The following is a 23,712-nucleotide window of genomic DNA, read 5'->3' on the forward strand; positions in this document are numbered from 1 at the left end:
GTTTAACGTGGAGACTCGGATTAAGACTGATGTGATGTGACCGGTCAGTCACAATGTTTCATCCCTCTGTTCTTGTCTCATTGAACTGCTAATACGCACAGTTCATTAGCAGAATCATAAAGATGCTTGTTAACTGCAGCCGTCTGTAATATGCCCCGTCACTGCTGGAGCAACATGAGCTGACTTTTGCCACAGTGTTTTCTGGAGTTCAGTTATTATCCTCCTACGCATAATGTGGTGAGCGTGTCCATCCATCTGTATCAATCTGTTTCTGGAGCAGAATTCAAGGTCGAGATGATATGGAAATCTGTATTTGCCCTACCTTCTCCACGTTTTCATTTATTTGCCATACAGTGTTAATTTTTCTAAAAAGTTAGTTTATTCTATTAAAACAGGGTAAAACTATGTTTTGCAAGTGCATGTACCTCAATATAATTCAAGAATCACATGTGTTCATTTCTGGGTAGTGGGAGAAATTAAAGATGCATTTTTATTTTTTATTTACAGTCTATGATGATAAAGATAATGAGGTGCAAATGTAGTGTTGGATTATTTTGTTGGCCTCGGAGATCAGCACCAGGCTGTGCTTCAGTGCTGAATATCAGAGTTCACTTTGAGTGCCGTGAAGCTGTAACATACTTTATTATTCCTCTAGGTTTTCAGTACATTTGTGTCTTACTAATAAATAGGTTAAATAATTATATGAAATTGAGCTGTCTGAGTCGAAATAAAGTGAAACCAACCAAGTATATCTAACCCTGTGAGCTGCTGCCACAGAAGGTGCTGTGCTTCAGTCCATGCTAGTTTCCCCTTTGGCTCTGTCAGTTTATTCGGTGTAGTTTCATATCCAGTCGGCAGTGTGGCTGATAGACTCAGTGAAACCCCGGCTTCTTACTCTTTTTGAGCAGAGAGAAACTGACATTCAAGCTCATTCACAAGACTTGAGCACTAAAATAGCACATCAGTGATACTGCCAGTAAATCCAAATGCAGAAGCATGCGAGTTTCAAGATGATATGCACTGTAAAATATGACTTTATACAAATTTTTCTTGTACCACCACTAATTATTAGTAGAATGGCACTTAAGAACATAAAGCATACCTCGGCCAAGGCCCAACAATCTGCACAAACTACACATACTCTTATAAATCAGTTCTCTAAATATGCCCCCAAAAAAATATTCTTATCAAGATCCATTAATGAAGCCAATGAGAAATCAACAAATGCCATATCTCGCATTGTTAAAATGTGAAGGTTAAAGAAATTCCAAGATCTGCACCCTGATCTAGTCCATGACCAACAATTAAAGATAAGTTTCCTGATTATTTGTCAAGAAGCAACACTGCACTTTTTGTCTTATTTTAGTATAATGTTTTTTTTAATGAACCTCACTGCAATATTAACTAAAAGCTGGTTATATAAATCACTGTGCTTGGGCCGAAATGTTAATTGAGCACCATAAAAGATTAACTCATTTATAGTGATACATTTAAAAGCCTTTGTAGGGTACATTCTTTAAACATGACTCTAATTTCTGCTTAACGTCTTTAAGCATAATTACACCTGAGTAACACATTATGTTCCGGTAATATTGTCCGAACTTTATTTGTGGCTTTAAATACTAACTTTTTCTGTTCTGGACACTAAACAAGTTTGGTCTAATTCATGTAAATCATCAAAACAGACCTAAATAAATAGAACATTATTTTTCTTCAATATAAATCGAATGGAAAAACTGTCGTCACGGGCTCTTGCTACTTTTGAACTATTAAACCTGTGAAGATTAATATAGGTTCATATTAATATTTCAGCAGCATGTTTGAATGTCTGGCAGAGAATGAAAGTGAATATTGTCAATAATTCATTTTATATACTGGTGTCTGAATCTGCTCCGAGAACACATGGAGAGATGCTGAAAATAATATTCCTGGCTCTGCCGACATTTGAGAGTTCGTCATGACAAGGTAGCTGAGAAAGTTCTGCAGGCGAGCAACAGACACTGGTAATTAATTTATAGTTACATGGGTAATGTGGATTCTAAATGCTGTACCTGACAGTGATGAATTGTAAGTAAAGGCAAATTATCATTCAACAGCATCATATTGTCTTAAAAATTGTCTAGTGTCTTAAAAAGACCAGTACTGAACATGCTCATTGGCATATTAGTAAACTTGCTGCCGGTATCTGTTAGACGGGATTAGACATTAGAGCTTTTATGGATGCAGAGTGTTTGTCTGTGTAATGTGGTTTGGTTGGAGGACCTGCACTTCTCTGTGACAGTAAGAGGAATAGTGTTTTTAAAGTGTCCCTCTATAATAACACTTCACCAGACACATCTTTGCCAAAAGGCTATTGGGAGAATGACGTGGAGACTCTCTCTCCGCCCATGGTATCGGGTCTTGTTTCGCAATTTGAATCTAAGTCCAAAGATTCAAGAGGTGATGGGAGTTGTTCCATCCATTCAGAAACCTCCTTCAGCAGACACAGCACATAATTTACAATTTAAACTTCTAAATGTGCAATAACAGGTTTTATGCATGAACAGTCCCTTTAAGGAATAATTTAAATTGTTACTTAGCCTCTAAGTTTTTGCTCAAATGTCTGTCATAAATAAAAAAGCTTGATTTAAGAATAAGAAAGCCAAAAATCTATAGAATATTCAAAATGGGAGACTATCTGCACATCATCCTTTCTCCATCAAAATACACTTGAAATGTGTCTGTAATAACAACAAACACTTCATCCAGGAAAAATGCCCTATCCAGTGGAGATGTCCAAAACTCTTAACTGCACTTGACACTGAGTACAGCACCCTGGTGCTCAGTGCTCAGTTTGTGGTTCAATGAAGTGTTCGTCATTCACACAGCTGCCTCTTGCTGCTGGTTTGGCAGCTAACCTGGTTCAGTGGAGCAGTATTTTACATAACACGCTAACTTTCTTTTCTCTCCTCCACTCTCACAGTGCGTCTCCATGAAAGCATATCAGAGGAAGGATTCCACTATCTGATCTTTGACTTGTAAGTGCACGTTTTTTCTTTTGCAGCTTTAAAGGGATAGTTCACCTAGATAATGAGGGAATTAAAAAATATCGGTGAGCTATTAAAGACACTTTCCATGGTTTAATACATGCCAAACACACATCTGCAACCATCTTATGAGAGTATGCAAGTACATTTTCACACAAGTGTATAATGAGGTGATTAATTAATTTAGTTTTAGTTTTTTAAAGCAGAATAAGGACAGAGCGTGAGGTCAGTGGATGATGATGAGAGTGCAGGCTGCAGGAAGAGCCCATGGTGTGTTTGTCTATGTTGTTTTAACATTGCAAACCCCATACGCTTTGTTTCACTGCATTCTTACTCGGGTTATGTGAGGAGAATTACTCCCATATTACCATATGTCACTGTGTAGTGCACAATAGTTGGCAAAACAGAAAACATTATGTGAAAGACTATTTCTTGGCCCGGTGTAGTCACTTCACCTGGGCTCTTGTTCGTGGTTACCAGGCAACCAGTAAAAACTCCAGGAAATCCAGCTATTCAAGTGGGAATTATAACGTATTTAAATCCAGATTGGCGGCCTCTAAGTGAATGTGATTGATTAACTCTGTATTTAATTCTGATAGATTTTTCAATACAAGTTTATTCGTGTATTGCCAAATCAAAACGTACATTCTCACTGCACTTGAAGGCACAGAATACAATGTACAGCAAAAAAAAACTCCCTCATTAATTGGAAATAACCTCTAGAACACGACTCAATCGGCAATTGCTGCGACAAAATTCATCTTGTTGCTGCCAGGTTTCAGTTAAACAGACTAAATCCATGTTATGGTCAGTTATCAGATCACTGACGAGCAGAGACTTAGATCTGAGAAATATGAAATTGATATTGGGAAATTACCCTCATCTATCCCCACTGTGACATATTTCAATTTGAAAGTGAACATGAACTTGGTTTCCTCCAAATTCTGTTGTTTCTATGAACTATAAAATATGAGCTGTCAGTCTCATTTCCTGCTATCGATATATAACTGAAATATGAAACACAGTACTGTATATTGTTGCTTTTCTCCATCACTTAATTTCATCTTCTTCCCTTCCCTCAAATGTCTCCCTCCATGACTTTCCATCTCCTTCATTCATCCACCTCTCCTGTATATTGTCAGCTGTTGTTTACTAATCAAATTTACTAATCTGGCAACTAGAAAGGAAACTGCTTCAAACTTCTCGGAAACAATGTTACTAGGGGCCATAAAATAGAATATCGGATGTTAACTTCTAAGGTCAAAGCCAAAACACCTCTTTTTCCCCTTAAAGGAAAATGAATTTGTTTAATAGTGACTAAATCAACTGATGATGAAAACACACTGGAGCAAAGGAAAATACTCTATCATGTTTGGGTCACTGTTGAATGCATGCCAACAATACCACAGGGACCCTGCATTCCTTTAGAACTGAATTTGTTCCAATACCAAAGTCATTAAAATTTGCACCAGACTTTTCTATGGAAACCACTGAAGACTCTACCTGACGGCGTTTTCCACAGCCCATGGAAAAATATCCTTCAATTTATTTTTACTTTTGGGGAAACTGCTCCACTGACCCACTTTAAAAATCTTGCTGCACTCAAACGGGGAAACTCCACTGAGTACCAGATGAAGGTCAGTTTACAGCTGCCCTGCTCAGACATTATTCGTGTCTGACACCATTGAGACTGCAAGTTTTTACATCATCCCACATTAGTGTTTTTGGAGAAGTGACTTTGACCATTCTCTCTCTCTTAAACACGTCTTTTTGTCTATGCTAAGCTCCTCAGTGTATAGGGAGCATCATACCATATCATAGCATAGAGTTGTAAATGCCTCATTACCTCATTAATTAGTGATTTTATATTTAGCGTCAAAAGCATAAAGTTGTTCTTTTATTCTGTAACATTCTCAAAACTTTTAGCTTTTTTTCCACTGTAATTCATGCGTTTTCCTTTATAACTCTCTCATTCAGTGTTTGTCCCTCACTGTGGTTGTTCTTCCTCCAGAGTTACCGGCGGTGAGTTGTTTGAAGACATCGTTGCCAGGGAGTACTACAGCGAAGCCGATGCCAGGTCAGTATGATGCTCTGTTGTGTTAATCTATAAATGTAACGTTAAAGCTTTTTTGGCACCATGAAGGCATATCAAGGTCGATGCAATTAATCCAGAAATTGCGACAACCTACAATGTGGGTATGAATCTTTACATACACGACCACTTATCACTATGAGTCACATCTTGATATGCCTTTCATGCCCTAAAATCTCCTCTTTCCACATTTCCTGTTCTACCTAAAGTTGTCTTCTGGTCACGGATCTACTTTCCCAGTGTCACCTTCTCTCCAGTTTATTGAAAATCCACTCAAAAATGGAATTGGATTATTATCAAGAAAAGCAGCTTCATCCCAAAGTACTTTTCACTGTGTTTTCATCCAACTGGGTTGAAGTTTGTCTTTGAGTTGATTAAGCAGCTCAGTAGATTTTTTTCAAATTAAGAACTACTTGTATATCATTAAGGTTCTGGGTTCTATTTTGCAGTGGATTTTTCAGATTTGTAAAAAACTTGTCTATTTAGTAGTTATTGATATAATTTTAGGGTAAATTATGTTTTAAAGTTGACATCTGTAAGAGCTTTATTGATGAAAAGCACATGCATGTTACATTTTTATATATATATATTTCTGAGTGTTAAATGTCCTTAAAGGAACAGTTCAACAAGGTGCTTTGTTGTGTGAAGTTCATCGATAGCATGTCTGCGTGTTGAAGTATGGATTGTTAGCCTAGCTTAGCATGAATACTGGAAACAGCTACCCTAGCTCTGTTCATCCTTGTCAACACAGCTGAAGAACACTGATAAATATTGATTGTTCAACTAGTCCTACAGTAATGACAATTTGTGCTTTAAACTAGAGTTGGGCTCCTACAATGCCGGCACTTACCGGACTGAATCCTAACCTCACGAGTATTTTGCTGGCCTAAGAACTAAAGGTTAGGTTTTATTTACCATGTGATCTTTATTTTAATGTATCAAAGAGTTTTGCACTTACATTTAAGTTGAGCATACAACTAAACTATTAACAATTAATATGCTAAATTTAAACTTCGATTTTGCCTTAGCAATAAAAAGCTGTTCTTATTGTCAACTGTAACTGAACTATTTTAAAATGATTGATTTAGCACTGGAAGTAGGTTGTGTGAGGTCATCTTGGCAAGTTGGGAACCAAGGCAATTGGAGGCTTGGACAGAGCCAGGCTAGCAGTTTCCCTCTGCTTCCAGGATTTATGCTAAGCTAGGCTAACAGCCTCATGTCTCCAGAGCTGTAATGAACTTACACAAACATGGTGTCAACCCTCTCATCCCACTCCGAAAAAAAAAGAAGCAAATAATCGTATTTGCCAAAAATGCTGAACTGTTCATTTAAAACTCTTCCTCCTTATATTAAGTGTTTGAACTGGATGTGTTGTGGTGTGTTCTGTCTGCCTGTTTCCTGACATTTACTTGTTCTCCCTCTTCCTCTCCTTTTTGCTTCTGGCCTGGTCTCTCTCTCCTCCACAGTCACTGCATACAGCAGATTCTAGAAAGTGTAAATCATTGCCACGTAAATGGCATAGTGCACAGGGACCTAAAGGTTAGTAAGTGACCACAGTAACGCCAAAAAGACACAGGCCTGCCCACCTGTGGCGCCTCGCCTCGCTCCTCCACTGCCTGATCAGTCGACTATTTAACCTTTCGCAGCGTGCCGCCTCCTGCAAAAACCACCCCCACCCCCCTCTCCACCGCCAGACACCCTCACACACCACCATCTGACATGAGTGTTTAATTAGCCACTTACTGCAGAGTATTGTGGGCAGGCTGGGCGGAGAGGAGGCGCTGGGTCGTGTCGTGCTGGAGGAGGGGGCTGGGAGATCTCATCATGGCCTGCCTCTCCTGTATGCCGGGGCACAAAGTGCATGTAGCATCTGTCCAAAATCATGCTGTGAACCCGCCACTGAGCGGCTGAGACCTGAGTGGGCAGGGGGAGCCAGAGACAGGGGGGCTTATTGAGACCCTTCGGAGATGATCTTTTGCGTATGACAATTTGAACTCTAAATGTTGACTCCAGAGAGTTTGACATATCATTTCTTTGATTTGTATTTTGATATCAATTTATATATATATATATATTGATTATGTTGAGGGATTAAAACGATCAGTGCTTTAACTCACAGCACCTCCACCGGCAAACATTTTAGCCACTTGAATACTTGATAAAGTTGATTCTTGACTTTTGACGAAATGATCATGGTCCCCTTACTCACTTTGTTGTGGACCCTTCGATCTTCAAAGAAGTCTTCATGACTTATGAAGGTTTCATTCGACCAAATTACTCCAGACTTTCCTCATCTGTTCAGTCCAATAAAGTTTGTGGAGGTGATGTGAGTAGCATCTAGTTTGTGACTCACAATGCTGTGAATCCAGCCTGTTTCAGATTTGAACCCTTACCTCCCTACTCAGTCTCTCAGTGTCTGACTCTGGCCTCTCTGATTGGCCAGGAGCTAACACCACTTCTGTTTTGGGACTTGGGCAGCGAATTGGCCGTGTTTTGTGAGTAGCAGATGACGGCATAATTACAGCCATATTTTCCTTTCCAGCATCTGTCACAGTGGCAACACATACACACACACACACACGCACACACACACACACACACACAGAAAGAACAAAACTTGTGGAGTACTATTGAGTAAATGATCCATTTTACCAAAATTGCCCATCATTATAGCCTCTGGGTGGGTCAGTTGACACATTGGTGTACAATCCCCCAACCGTCACACGAACACGGCCAGCAGCTCCCCGAGTGTCAAAGCGAGCTCACAGCCACAGACAGTGAGTGGTAGCTTGTCACTAACCCATGGCCCCCTGGTGTTTGCATGCAGTCATTGCATTCAGCAGATCCTAGAGGCTGTGCTCCACTGCCACCAGATGGGAGTGGTCCACCGCGACCTCAAGGTAAGTACACACACACAAAAAATAACGAGCTCAGGACTCCTATTGCCCCACATCCCAACAATTCTCCTTTTTTGAACTTCCTTCTCCACACTGACGTTTCTATGTCAATGCTTTATTTCATTTTTACCTGCTGAACGTAACTCTGAGACATGGGTTAACAATTTATGATTAGAAGTATAGATATTTAGCAAACAGATATTTATATCCTGTTGGAAATAAATGTGAAGTTAGGGCTTGTTTGTTTGTTCGTTAAGCAACATGACAATAAGCGGTAGCAGAATCTTTCAGCACCGGTTTGTGCCTTCATCACACGTGAAGTCAGGGACTTTGTTACCATTAGTGTTCATGTTCACAGCCACATTAAAACTTACTTAGCACATATAGCTGAAGTGCAAGTCAATGGCCACCTGCATGTACTCATGGCAGAAGTATTCACATGCACAACTGAGTCAGCTGTAAACATGGCAAAATGGGACAGTGTAGTCCAGTGAATTCTATTCCTGGTTAAACCATTTTTCTCGCCTACATGTCACAAAAGTCATGAGAAAAGACGAGCTGACAGTAGTTCAGTGAAGTAGACTTGGACTTTAGGGACCATGTGGCTTTGATTGTTGCAGATTTTGTCCCGGTCTGCCGGATAGTTCCCTGATTTATTGTTGATTTAAAATTGTTGTACTAAAGTATATTGTTTATGTTACTAAAATGAAGGAATTAATTATATATTTCCATTGTTTCTCTGCTGGAATTGGAAGTTGTTGCCTGATTTAGCATAGGTATATTGCTGGATTCTTAGCGCAGCCAGGGTGGTTATGTTTTCATATCCAATTCTCAGTCTGTGAGCAGGATTAATAAAAAACTACTCAATTGAACTCATGTCCATGAAATTTTGTAGAGAGGAGGGGCGTGACCCAAACTCTTAATTTATGAGCTGATCCAGATAAACAGGAGGATCCAGGAATTCACTTTCTTTTAGCGCATTGGGCTGGATTTGCACGTATGCGTTGCGTTAATGCCTGATGGCCGTGCTTGACGCTTGGTGCTAAAGAGAAGTACATGAAAGTAAAATCCAAAACCACCATATAAACAAATCGTGTTAGCCTAATTGACTGACTAGCGCCTGCCCTTGAAAGTTTGTCTCAACACAATTTGATTGGACTCTGCCTCCACTGCCACATGATAACTTGAGCAGGGCTCAATTTCTACCGTGACACAACGCAAGGGAACCAGAGCGTTTGGCAACGCATGATATCGCCCCATTCAATATGAATAGCATGACAGCAATTACTTTTTCTTCAATAAAAGAAGACGACATAAAAACATCAGATTAACATGTCCTTCAGGGTGGTTCTTTTCTCTCCGGTCAGGGTGTAGCTGTTGCATGTCATCACTGAGAGTAATTATAACTGGAAACATTCAGCTAAACTGGATAAGTTTCCAGGATAAATGTTCTTAGATGAAGTTGAAGCTCTTTAATGGAGTTTGTCCCCAACAAGCATCTTTCAAGAAGTTGAGACCTCCTTCACAAGGAGAAGAAGTGAAGGAATCTCATTGCTGCTGTGGAGCTGCAGAAACTAGACAAATGGTTCCTCAGTGTCAGTTTGTCTTGCAGAACATTCACAGGCAGATTAATGACATGAGACACAATACAAAAAAAAACAACAGTTAAGGACACGGCAAGACTAGGTTTTTCGTTAAAACAAGACATTACATGTGATATGTCACCAATCAGAGGCAGTTCAGGCCATGAAAGATGTTAGTGTGTTTACAATAGTTTAGTATGGCCCACGAAGGACGTTGTAGAAAATAAATAGTAGAAAAGGTTCTTCAACTCTGGTTTTTGAAATACAGCTTCCCTTATCACCCATAGCACAGTGAGGTATGTGGTGAATTCCGCACCTCCATAGCGGATCATGCCTCAGAATGTTGTTGAAGTTTGAACACAAGTAAACATCACGTTCACATCGGTTTGATGCTGATTTTCCCACTGCGGCCTGTTCCCAAGGCTCAGGCTAATTTGCCAATCAAATGAACCTGGGTGTGTCTGAGGATTGGTTTACCATCAGCCATAATAAGCTTGCTCTTTGCATTCGCCGACTGCCGTCTCGCTGCGATCTGATTGGCTGTTGCCAGGCAGCTGCCTAGGCTGGCTGCAGAAACACAAAAGACAAAACAAATATAACCAAAAACAAACAAGCAGAGAGAGGCACTATGGGAAAGCACTGTTTGCCACTTTGTGTGTGTCTGTGTGTGCATTCGTGTGATCTCATATCTCAAAGATAATGGATTTGAGCAGCACAGAAGTCTCACAAACACATGCACAAACATGCACACAGGAAATCAATACATAGCTGTCTCTATTAAGTCCTTGTAAACCGTGATACTTGATATGAACCGTCTGGACACATGGATTTGTCTTGCTGTTGTCCACCAAGATAGTGTCACAGAGAATTCTCCACTCGAAAGAAGAATCCACCATTTTAGCTTTACATTTCTATCTAATTTTGTGGGACTCCAAACCATAAATGCATAAATTCAATGCGACTGAACCTGAGATATCGTGTCAAAAACCTGGCACTTGCTTGTCAGTTTGGTCAGAGATCTAGAGATTTCATGCTAATAGCAGTTCATTTATCCAGGAGCCTCCAGCAGAGATGAGGAGCAGGCTACAGAGATTAGCTCCCCTCCATTTTTTTTTTTCACATTTCAGTGTATTCTTCAGACCCAACCAATGCTGGGAATCAACATGTCCTCAACATCACTTGAGGACATTTAACAGATTTCGCATCCCCCTCTGAAGACACTAAAAGCTCAAGGGCCCGGTCACACATGCTCAAATGTATCAGCGGTATACCATCGCCTTCTGTTCACTTCCAATCTGTGTAGGCGACGAGGTGAATAAAACATTTGCTTCCTGTGGAAGGCTAATCTCAGTGTGGAGTTCAACACTAGTGACGGCTTCATTTGTCTCACCTTTTACTCCTGTCAGTATCATTTCTAATCTCACTTAGTTTTCCTCAATATCTCATAGTTTCTCCCTAGAAAAATCTCAGTAATGTGTTATTAATGTGGGATATTCCCTTTCAACGAAAAACAACCTGGGGAAAACATTTGTTTGTGTACAACATTTTGGCATCAAATGCAGTATAATTATCAGTATTAGTATTAGTCCTCCAGACTACAGCAGGAACCCCAGGCTGGTTCAGATGGCCACTAAATCGTATTACTATATAGCTTGCTGTGTTAGACAGAATCCAATTACACCTATTACACATCAGCAGCAAGGAGGGGCCATAAATCCTGATCAATCTGATATTAACTCTACTTTGACCACACATACAGAATGCCGGTCGTGTGTGTCTCTGTGTGTGTCCTCCTACCTTTCATGCTGTGACCTTATGTGTGTTTCCATGTGTGTGAGGCCTGAAAGCCACATAAGGTGGTAATTAAAGGCTGTTGGAACACCTTAAGGCTTTAGCGACATGTCACCAGGTCCAGGTGTCGCAGCCGACTTAGCACCTTCCACTCCTATAGCACCATCTGTATGATCTTGAGGGAGAACTCTTCTTCAAGGAACGAAGCTTATGAGGAACAGCTTTTTACTACAGTTTATTATAAGGAGGGTTTATTGTTGTTGTCTTGGCCATTGTTTCTATCAGCTGTGATGACTTCGAGCACACCAATATGAGAACTTGAATGGCCCTTAGTGGACAGCATTTATCACCCAGGGCCCCCCAGACCAAAATCAGTTCAATAGTTTTTGCGCAATCCTGCTAAAGGACAAACAAACAGCAATGAAAATATTTCTCGGTGGAGGTAATTTATTTGTAAAGAGAGGAGCTTCGTGTAGTGTTTATCTCAAATCTGTACCCTCATTTCATTTGGTAATATACTCAATGTTGCTTAACATAGAAACACCACAAACTTCAGTGTAATGTAAACGTCTGTATGTTGTGGCCACCAGTTAAAACTATTTTAACTAAATTTCTTAGAAATCAAGTATTTCTCGCAGTCAGATACAACAACCACATAGCTCAAATATACCACATTTCCCAAGAGCCTTGCTAGCTGGTGTTATGTAGATGGAGCATTAGGAGGGTAAAGTCATTAGAATAGCAAATTTAAGATGCTTTGTCACGGCAGTTGTGAACAATACAAAGTGCCATCGTCTCGTAATGAACTCAGAATCTAAAAGGGGAGAACGTTGTGTGTTTTATCTGTTATCTTGGCACAAAGAAATGTAAAGTTTAGTCACTGAAGGTTTCTTGCCATAATGTAATTTGGAAGTCACGGTTGACTTCTTTCAAGAAATCTTTATGTATAGGACTGGAGATTTAATTTTGAATCTACAAAAAACAGATGCTTTTGTCATGATGATTCAAGCACAAGAATTTAAAACCTATTTAGTCTGTGGAAGTGTACCAACTGTGACTTATAGTAAGATGAAGGAAATTAATGTTCTTTCTAGGGGATGACTCTTGTTATTCTGTCACAGCCCTTTTGTGTAAAGGCCTTAACTAACTTTGACTGAAAATTCGCCCAGAATTACAGAATGAAATATGATACCCAAGTTGCTTGTTTAGGGCTATAGTTAGGGATCTGGGCCTAGGGAACACAGTGCCTTACACGGCAACATTTAAAACTTATTTTTACCTCCTTCCCTCTTGTCCTTCATTTGACCCTTTTTGCCTCTCTACTAGGTTACATGGTTGTTTTCCAGGGCTGGGATTGGGTGTTTCTGAGGTGGGCTGTGGTGAAGAAAACCGGGGTCAAACGTTTGCAATGACTGCATGATGCTGATGAATGCATTTACCCAAACGCCTCCCTCCATCCCTTTTTTGCCCCCTCCCTACCTCTCCTCCCCCTTCTCAAACATCTGACTCCAGCATGCTCTCCTGAACTGCACGACTCAGGATTCCCTACCCATGCTCTTCTAACAGCTCGAGCAAACACAACACACACACACACACACACACACACACACACACACACACACACACACACACACACTCTCAATGATCAAAGGAATTCCATTGTTCTTCAGTGAATGGCATGGATGATACCTTCTGGAATGAAAAGCAAAGATAATTATGAAGTGTGAAGATGATGTGTCGACAGTGTTTGGAGAGCCTCATGAGCCATAATTCATTCTGATCCTGTCACATATTTGCATTTCCATTCAGACTTGCATAAATCTGCTCTCATATATATATATATATGTATATGAGGCATGAAGATATCAAAGTTCTTAATCATATTGGCTGAGTAACTAGAGCGGTATCTTTTCCAATTACTTGTAGTAAAGGACTGATAGGTTCAGTCGAGGCGGTTAGAGGTAACTGGGTGTAACTACTCAGACCTACATGTATTTCTGCATCTGGTTTCATAAGCAGTCATTTGAGAGTTTCTATACTTCCTGAGTCCAACAAATCTTTGCATTGACAGATTGATTGATGTGTTTAAAAAAATCACCATCCAACCTGATGGGCCTCTCAGATACTAAGCTTCTGAGATTAGAAGTTATCAAAAATCCTCTTTTTGTCCCTGAGTCGTTTTATGATATAATCAAACTGTGTTTTAAGTGACATTTGAAGGAAAGACATTTTATTTGAGGAAAACTAATTTTCATTTAACTAAGATAATAAACCCAGCAGATTCAACTAATAAGACTTGCAGGACAACAAAAAAAGAATGCTAAATTATTACTGCAAAAATCTAAATTCAAGCAGAACTCAGTGTTGTGCAAGACAGGAGGCAGCTCGTCCACATGAGCCAGGATGAGCAAGTCTTTAATAATCTGAGAGGCATTGGCCTCCACTTCCCTGATGGCTTCCAACTCCAACCAACCAGGAACCTGCAACAAAAGACTGGACACACACAACACAATAACAGCACAACACACAGAAGCCTTGGCAGAGGACCCTAAAGTTCTAATCAAACAGATGTAATTAAATTGTAAATATATCAAATGAAACCAACAGTTGAGCAAAAGGCATATGATACAGTCAAGTTCATACATTTCCATGCAGTGATCACATAGGGACAGGAATATATAACACAGGAGTTCTTTTTAAAGGCAGGTACTAATCCTTGGTTCTCAGACAACTGGAGGCCAGATACTGCATTTGAACGTTTTCTTTATTGCTTTTAAAAAGGTCAGGGTGGTGATAGCACCTTGGTAAGGAAACAGAAAGAGGCTTTCCTTATTATGATCTCAGAAGCTTCCATCGGACAGGTTATTTTATAAGTTTCTTATTTATGAGATGTAAAGGTTTTAAAACATATTAGCACTTTTTAATATTCCCTTTGGTCTTAAATTTCTATTGTAATTTCTGGGATTTATTTTTAACTCGCATCCAGTCAGATACAGGTTCATTGTGTCTTATTTATGTGGAAATAGTAATCTGATAGCATGAATGTATGTGACAGCCTCACAGTGAATAATGGCTTTCTGTATAACCAGGGTACACGGTGCTGGAAAGATAGCCGGGTGTAATTGTTGCAGAATAAAAGCAGAACACTCCCCCTTTGTTTTTTGTATTATTTTTGAGCTCAGTTACTCTGAATAATTTCCTGCTTCAAAAATGTCAGCCAATACATTATTAATTCTCTGCCAACCGCTGCTGAAGCCGCCTCCCCTCTTCCACTTGCTGGGGTTTGTCACTGCTCGCCTCGCTCACCCGGTCCTTATCTACCGGTTGGGCTTGCACGGCCAACTTGATCGCAACCTGCCAGCATCTTGTTGACAGACGTCCACCTGTGCTGCTGGGTTGAGGTCAGCCGTGGCCTCTGACTTGAACCGCAGTGTAATCAGGCTAAACATGAGTCAGTGGTGTCCGTCTCTGTCTCACCTCCCTCCTCTAGACACTGACAGTATCTGCTACACTTGGCCCCCAGCTCAGCCTAGTGCTAACTGCTAAAAGCTGACACCGTGTATGACATCATTCCTTATTCTTATTACACTGTGAACAATAATAAACCCCCCTGCAGTGTTTAAAGTTACTTAAACACTAGAAAGTCTTTGAGTCTTTAGCTCAGTCATTTCAATTGTATAATGGAATCACTTTGTCAGAGCAAGGTACTGAAAGTTTTCCCTCGCATACTTTTACTTCAAGCCGGAGAATTTGCTCCTCGCCAGCAAGTTGAAGGGAGCGGCGGTTAAACTGGCAGACTTTGGCCTGGCCATCGAGGTGCAGGGAGAACAGCAGGCATGGTTCGGTGAGTTTTTCTTTTCATAACCTGCAGAAATGTTAGGATTCATATATATATGTTATTTTTAACACAGTTTAATGAAATATGTAATTGACATGGTGAAGTTTTAGGATTTTTTACTTAAAAGGCACAAGTTCACCCTTCATTGTCTGTAAGTGGATGTTGTAGTTGGTTTTATGTATCAACTGGTTAAACTTTTGAAGTCAAGTATGTGCTTTCATAGATAATATTCATAAATTTGCTCCAACAGTTGAAATGGAACAATTACATTTTTGTCCCAGTTATCTTTGTCTTTCAACGGCAAAATCAAATGAAGATTCACAGATGTGCCAGAGCCCAAGAAACTCCCCTGTTACCTCACACCTATCTAAAGGGACTGGGCGTACCACTGCTCTTGGCTCTCATATCAAGTTTGGACTGGATGGATATCAGGTCTATTTCTCTCCCTATCCCCTGAAGGACAGAGAAATAATTGGTCTGGTCCCTCAGCTCCAGCCTCACATTGTATTCTGACTTTAGCACCAGTCAGCTGGAACTTTGTTTCAAAGTAGGCTGAGTGTTGCTGGTCATGAGCCAAACTTCCCACCCACAGACGGATGTTTTCCTTTAACCTCGGCTAATAAACGTCACTTTATTGTACCACTGCTCCTCTCCACGGCAACGTGAAGTGTTTGTCCTTTTACTGGACAACAATCTTCTATAAGACTTCAATATATAGGAGGGGGTCAGGTTTAATATTGCTCTGCGTGTGTGTGTTATTGCAGGTTTTGCCGGGACACCAGGGTACCTGTCTCCAGAGGTGCTGAGGAAAGATCCCTACGGCAAGCCAGTGGACATGTGGGCCTGTGGTAAGATTTTCTGCCTCTCATATCTGGGGAAACCCAGCGGAACAAGTTTATTAGATGCATACAAATCCATTGGCCCGAAACAGCCAATCAAAGGCTTTTCCTGTGGAGAATCACAGGATGCTACACCAAGAACACACTAGTTGAAATCAAGGTTTCTCCATTTTTCTGTGAACACCTTTAACCTCAGTTTCTAGCCCTACAAGACATGGTCTTACCGATATATTGTATAGTATTAATTGCTATGTAAACCTCTTGTCCAATCGGTGTGTGTGTGTGTGTGTGTGTGTGTGTGTGTGTGTGTGTGTGTGTGTGTGTGTGTGTGTGTGTGTGTGTGTGTGTGTGTGTGTGTGTGTGTGTGTGTGTGTGTGTGTGTGTGTGTGTGTGTGTGTGTGTGTGTGCGCCCTAGTGTAGTTCATGTACCACAAAGGGCTCCTGCCTCTTGAATTAATCATCACTGATGTTCATTACACACACTTCTGATGGGGCAGGCCACCTGGGTCTGAGTGGTAAAACACACGCTGTCTGAAAACTCCTTTCCACACACCTGTGCCTGCCCAGTGGGTCCACCGAAACCATAGCATGTGTTGTGTTTGTGGTCACACTGCCGTCGTCAGACAGAGGACCTTTCATCTTTTCCTGGCAAAAAGCCAGCCAATGGAAAACCAGTTGTCCCTGATAACATCGGCAATCTTTGGCACAGGTTTGTGTTTGTTAGCACTGTTCTGCCTGTACTTCCTTGAGAGCAAAACTGGGAAGGGAAGCCCACACAGCAACCCTTTAAATAGACATCTCATTTTTAGCACTAATTTAACACCAGCAAAACATAAATATTCTTAACATAATAAGTCACTAATCAATGGTAAAATGTGAATGCCTCAACTAAATACAGTGCAAACCAAACCAAACACTGTCCGGGAGCATCCTGGCCAAACAGATTCCCATGATTCATTAGCCTGATGTTGTCAGACTCACAATTCTAGTCAGAATGTGAGTCTGAGACTGCTCCATTGGGCTGTGATTATGGGGCGTGTTTCAACTGACCAGGAAGTAAAATTCTTCTTCGCTCAATTGGATAGACCTACAACCAATCAGAGCAACGTAGTTATTTGAGTTATTTACTAACGCCGGGTTCACACCGGACGCTTCAGCGCAGCGCCAAGCCTTAAATAACAGCTGGCTCCCATCCACTCCCATGTTAAAACTTTGTGCCGGTCACACCGGAGGCTGAAGCACCGCGAGGCAGCCTTGGCGCAGCGCGGTGCTTCAGCCTCCGGTGTGACTGGCACAAAGCCGTGCAGCGATCTACTGGATCAACAGGGGATATTATTAGCGCTGCCCGGCGGTTCAGCGTCGCTTCAGTGTCCGGTGTGAACAGCCAAGCGCCGGGGCGATAGGGATTAGCGCGGTGATTTGGCGTCGCCTCCACGTTCTGTGTTCCTCTTTCAAAATGAATGCGCTGTCGATGTCTTCTAAAACAGACTCAATGGCAGCATCTACACATCTCAGCTCTCCAACGGCAGGCATGTTTGTTGAAAACGAATTCAACCCAAGGGCACTTTGATGACGTGGTTGATTACGTTACCGTTGATCATCTGTCAATCATCGTATAAAGCCCGCCCTGACAATCTGATTGGCCCGGTCGGGCATAATTTTTCCTCAACGGAGCTGGCATCCAGGCTAATGATTCATTGCTCTTAAGTAATAAACTGATTTCAAAGAGGTAATGGCGAAAATGTCAGGATATTGTATTTTTTAATAAGTTAGTACTCCACTTAACAGCTTTTTCTACACATGGTAAAAAAATCTTTTTAATCTTTTTAATCAACCGCAGAACATTTAAGACTGTAGCTTTGTAACTATCCTGCATCCTAAGACCTTCACACTTCATCATATACATCATATGTACATCTTTCCGCACGGTTTTTGACTGTCCTGTGTCCCCATTATGGTACTATTAAAGAATTGTCTTACTTTCTGTCTTAAATTTATATCCACTGTTGGGCCAGAGCCCAGCGGGGGGCCGCCAGACACTGGAGCCGAGAGGAACAAAGGGTTGTTAAACTTTGGGCGGGAAACATCCTCCTGCAGGCTCAAGAATCTCCCCCTGGTGGTGGAGAAATGTCCTGGGGTTTTCCCAGAAACCCCCGCTCAGTTCCAAGCCCCGCCCACTCAGATCCATTTCTGACACTCAATTGGCTTAAAGCCAGCATCATCCTATGACCAACTCCTCAAGGAGGAGGACCTCTCAGGTAGAACAAAACCACTGAGACCCCAATAATCGCTGCCATTTTTTACCCTGCTCTGAAGACAACACCAGGCCCCCTTCGGGGCCTCTCAGCTGATTCAGTTGCTAACGGGGGCAACCTTAACTTTAGTTTATCAACCAGAGTTATTTTATTTTCATTTCTTTTATTTCTTTATTCAGTCGACGTTTTTATTTTCAAAAGGACTTTTGTTATTTTAACTTGAAGAGGCCGCGCACAGGAACTCGCTCGCCGGTCGAGCATCACAGACTTTCTTTCCAAATCCACAGCGGCGTTACCGCTGTTCATCCCCTGCAGAAGCGCGAGATTCATTCCGCTGAGGAGCACGAGCTCCACATCCCTGAAGAAGAAGGACGACGTTCATCCCATCGAAGCAGCACGAGCAAATCCGCTGTTTGTCCGGTCCAGCGGCCGAAGACCGCTTGAGAGACCACGTGATTCACTGGCCCGACGCGCACGCACACCGCGAGGGTGGTACAGTAAGAGGCTTTATTGTCTGGGCAGATGTTAATATAATACGTAGCGTATTGTTTTAATAATTGAACGTATTTGTTTTGTATGAGACCGCCGAGTCTCTAATGTTTAGCGCCGACTCGCCACTTCCGGTTTCCGGTTACGGCCTTGTGCCACAGTTTTTAAGCGCCGTGAGCAGCGTCTCCAGCTCATTGTGACCGTTTGAACAACTTTAAAGAGACTTTACCGGTCAAACCTCAAACCTCAGCACACAACGCCACTTGGGTGCTGAGTGTTAAAGTAAATGTAACTTGTCTCTGACGGTGCTTTTAAGAGCTTTGCTCTCTCCTTGTATGCTCTCTCTCTCTCTCTCTCTCTCTCCTTCTAAACCGACCTATACACACATCCGATCTGTATTTAGAATACAGTTCATGTAACATAGTTAAATCTATATTCAGAGAGGCTGGACACATCTGGAAGCCATGCGGCCGAACGCCAAAGCAGAGACAAATAATTCTCTTTGTCTGAAAATCCCTTTTTGTAATTCATGTGACGACCACCAGTGTGAGCTCCGGCCACATGGTGTCATTAACATAGACTCCATTTTGAATAACGCAAGTTAAACCACCATTTTGAGTCTATTATTGCCACGCCTCCTCTCTCCCTCTCCTCCCATTCTGGCTCTAAATTCATAACGGCTCCGCCATCTTGTTTTGTAGTCAATCCGCCATTTTGAGAGTTTTTAGGCCTTGATTCCACGAATCATGATCGGCCGCCATCTTAGATGTGACGTCACCAAGTGACTGCGTCATCGCCACGCCCCCCTTCTTTTTCTCTCTCTCTCTCTCGCTCTCTCACACACCCACACACACACACACACAGACACACCCACACAGACACACATTGATAGACACAGACAGATACACACACAGATACACATAGATGAATACATGTGTTTTTCTAAATTGTGATAAGCGGCTGCTGTTGTTATCTTTGAAATATGGGAGTTTGTTAAAATGATGAATCATTAAATAACACTAACTTTATTTCACATGCATACACATAGACATACACACACACACAGAGAGACACTTTGACACAGACACACACACATACACATAGACAGACATACATAGGTAGACCGCCGGTTTTACAGGTATTTTCTGAATTGTGATAAGTGCTGCTGCTGTGTTTATCTTTGAAATATCGGAGCTTGTTAAAATGATGAATCATTGAATAACATTAACTTTATTTCCCCTTTCTAATAAATGCTTTTGTAATTAAAGTATCTGTAGTCTGTGATTATTTGTGCATATGTATGTGATTGCAGCTGGATTATGATTGCCTGTGCTCGAACTTAGTAGCCTTCACTGTTAATTAAATAATTATTAATATTAAATATTGAGATTATTGATTTGACATTTATCATTATGAGACTGATATTTATAGATTGTATCGTTGGTCCCTGTAACCAGGGTGGTGCCCCGCAACAATAAGCAATGATTACAGATTTGTATTATTCTTAATTGATAATTTTATTGTTTTCATTAATTATTTTAACTATTATTAATGGATAACCGTATCATTTCTAATTAAATGTGTTACATTTCTTAATTAATAGCTTTATCATTTTTGATTATTTTTAAGAAATAATTGTTATTTTAATAATCATATTTCATGATTATTAATAATTAGCCAACGTCAATTCTACTCCTACTATTGCACAACATAAATGGTGCCCCGTGTGAGGCATTCTAACTCCAGCTGTATCATAATACTGTACAATAATCCAGATTCATTTTCCCCCAGAAATTAATTTTTGAAGAAAAAGATATTAATTAATTTTTTTTTTCCTTCCAAAACTTTTTTTTTATCCCTCACAACATAAATGGATCCCCGTGTGAGGGCGGAACGCTTCACGCATGCAACATAAATGCCCCTGCGTGAGGCTATCTAACTCCAGCTGTATCATAATACTGTGTACAATGATCCAGAATTAATTTTGAAAGTTATTTCTCTGCAAATAATTTTTTTTTTAATTTCTAAATTCCCCTGCACCTTTGCAACACAGGTATACTCGTGCCTTGCGTATCTGTGGTTGGCTGCAGAGTGCAATCGGTGGTTGTGTATTCGTGATGCACAATATTTATGATTAATTTCTTAAAGAGAAAAATAATTTTGGAAATTTATTTCTCTTTGAATTTTTTATTTGTAATCCCTTTGCACCTGTGCCAAGCAGGTATACTATTGCCTTGTGTATCCGTGGTTGGATGCTTATTGCATATTAGTGGTTGTGTCATCTCAATGCACAATAATTATAATTAATTTTTTTTTAAGAGAAAAATAATTTTGGAAATTTATTTCTCTTTTTGAATTTTCTTTATTCTTAGTTCCCTTTGCTAAGCAGGCGTTGTGTATAGCTATGGTTGGTTGCTGACTACGTTTCAGTAGGTTAGTAATATTTTTATAGGAGATTTTCTGCATGCTTTTTAATTTTAAGGAGACTAACTAGATTTGAGAGACTAGTTACGAGTAGACTAGTTGTTAACCAACTAGGTCTAAAGGATTGAGCCATCGAGCTATCCTACATAGCGCTACTATATAGACACAGAGTGAAGCTCACCTGTGCATCTTGTGTAGTGTTTATTAAATTTTTATCCGCTTTTAACCTAAGCAAGCTTGAGCGGCCCACCAGGCTCTTTTCGCACTCAGAAGATGAGTAGCATGGACCATCCTGGGGCAAGGGCTCCCTCAAGGCCAGACGACCTGTCAGAGACAGTCGCCAGTCTGAGCAATTTTTATAGAAATGCTATAATTGAGTTTTTGTCCGCTTTTATCTAAGCAAGCTTGAGCAGCCCACCAGGTGTTTGCGCACTCAGAAGATGAGTAGCATGGACCACACTGGGGCAGGGCTCCCTCAAGACCAGACGACCTGTCAGAGACAGTCGCCAGTCTGATCAATTTTTCTAGTGATGAAGTGAGTGAGTTGAGTGAGTATGATTTAAGTACCTGCGATCGTAAGATTAAAGAACTGTCCATTCACCTGATCAACCCCACTGGCCCGCATCCAAAAATACCCCATGCTCTGGGTCAACTGACACTCCTCTACCAGCAGAGAGCCGAGCTGCAGGCCCAAGAACATGCGAAGGAGCTCCAGGCCATGCCAGCAGCATGTCGAGCGGAGCAGGAGAAAAACTCCCAGCTGCGGCATATCATCGAGACCCGCACAGAACAGGACCAGGCGGTGCAGGAGCACGAAGCTCTGCACGCGAAGGTCAAAGGTCAGCAGAAAGGGGGGCACAGTCAAACAGAGCTGCCCCCCCTCGAGCTGATATCCCTGATGACAGGGCCAGGAGCTGACGTCATTCCCGGTGAAGCCAGCGGAACAGAGACACTGGGAGAAAAGCTGCGAGCACAGCTACGCAACCCTCTTGCAGAGGAAGCTTTGCTCTGGAGAGCCAGACACACCCAGCAGTCGACCGCTCCAACCCCCTCAACACCAAAGGGGGGGCCGGACTCAACCCCTAGACGTGCAGTGACCTGGGACCGCTATGAGGCACTCCAAATGCCTTTCCAGCGGACACACAGCATCCACTCCAGCCAGAAGGAACACATCCTGCACGGAGCCATGCTGATCCACACCACAACGACGGAAGGAATCCGTCCTGGAGGGCTGAAGGAGAGTTCCCAGTCTGCCACTCAGGCAGGGGCGCACCATGACTCACGGTTGCGTCCTGGATGGTCCTCCACTCCCGGTGCAAGAGATGGTGGCCACAAAGATGAATACTGTGGCACACACAATTCAGAAGACCCTGATGACTCAGCACCCCCTCAAAGAGAGGAAATCTGCACCCGGCAGCTAGAGCCCCTTAAAAAAGACATTTATCGCTTCGACCCAGACAACCGAGGGTTCAACGAAGACGACACCGTGGTTCTGGCAGTTCAAATCCAACTAAATGTGGACCCGGCGCTGGAAGATGACAACTTTCCCCACGCCAAGATGAACCCCAGCAAAGAGAACCAGGAACAGCGACCCTTCCAACAGGGCGCCCCACAAAACCAAGGGGGTGAGGATTTCAACCAGCCCCACAAACAGTTTCGACCTCAGCACCTGAATCCCTCTCAACAGAGGAGTAGGGGCTGGAACAGACGGAAACCCTATCAGTACCAGGAGTATAGATGTGGTGACCGAAATCCAACACATGGGATGCATCTTGGGACAGAGGAGTAAATACGGAGATGTGTGGATGAAGCAATGAGAGACATTGTGCCACGTGTTCCTCCAGGCTCCACTGAGAGACCAGACACTGAACCCCGTTGGCGAAACTAGGAGCAGACGCCCTCCTTCTCCACTCCCAAAGATGACTTCAATGACGGGGAAGGACCAAGGCGCTGCCAGAAACCCCCTCTCACCTCCACATCTGAAAAGGGGGGGAAGAAATCCCAACTTTAAAACAAAAAAACGCTCAAACCACTCACTCCATCAATAGCTGCATGCTTTAGACCCTCTGTCAGTAAATTGTATAACGTAGTTCAGGTAGTGAACCTCCTTAGACCTCGTTGAGGATTTTGAAGTCGTTACCACTACGGTTGTGCAGCCCTCACGGGTACACTTGGCAATTCAGTCTTGGCAGTGAAATTCCAATATCTGTAGATCTGAAAACCTAGAAATAGGATTTATCATAAATTCACAGATTAGCGAACAACAGAACGTGACTCGCCGTTCTAAATGTTTTGGTTTGACAGGATAACACACATGTTTACCTCAAAACACCAGCACCTACTCAAACATTTTCTTCTGTTCGTGTTTCCACTTTTCTTTCATTTCACTCTTCACCGAAATTCATTGGTATTTTAACAATAACTGCCGATAAGCATTATGTGAAATTGAAAGTGTGTGCCGTGTTTTAGAATATATGT

The 23,712-nt window shown here is 41.7% G+C and overlaps 1 protein-coding gene across 13 annotated transcripts in view; it reads left to right on the forward strand.

Annotated features, from left to right (window-relative positions):
- camk2d1 (calcium/calmodulin-dependent protein kinase (CaM kinase) II delta 1) overlaps positions 1-23,712 on the forward strand; it is a 114,882-nt gene that overhangs the window by 42,330 nt on the left and 48,840 nt on the right. For 7 of the 13 annotated variants that reach the window (XM_053416795.1, XM_053416786.1, XM_053416785.1 and 4 more), the window contains exons 4-8: positions 2,963-3,017; positions 5,038-5,103; positions 7,946-8,018; positions 15,131-15,233; positions 15,992-16,075. In XM_053416795.1, coding sequence (XP_053272770.1) covers positions 2,963-3,017; positions 5,038-5,103; positions 7,946-8,018; positions 15,131-15,233; positions 15,992-16,075 — 381 coding nt within the window. Of the gene's footprint in view, positions 1-2,962; positions 3,018-5,037; positions 5,104-6,584; positions 6,658-7,945; positions 8,019-15,130; positions 15,234-15,991; positions 16,076-23,712 lie in introns of all 13 variants that reach the window. The other 6 variants (XM_053416784.1, XM_053416783.1, XM_053416790.1 and 3 more) reach the window with 1 other exon arrangement.

The sequence above is a fragment of the Pleuronectes platessa genome, chromosome 23, assembly GCF_947347685.1.
Source record: "Pleuronectes platessa chromosome 23, fPlePla1.1, whole genome shotgun sequence".
Taxonomy (NCBI): Eukaryota; Metazoa; Chordata; class Actinopteri; order Pleuronectiformes; family Pleuronectidae; genus Pleuronectes; species Pleuronectes platessa.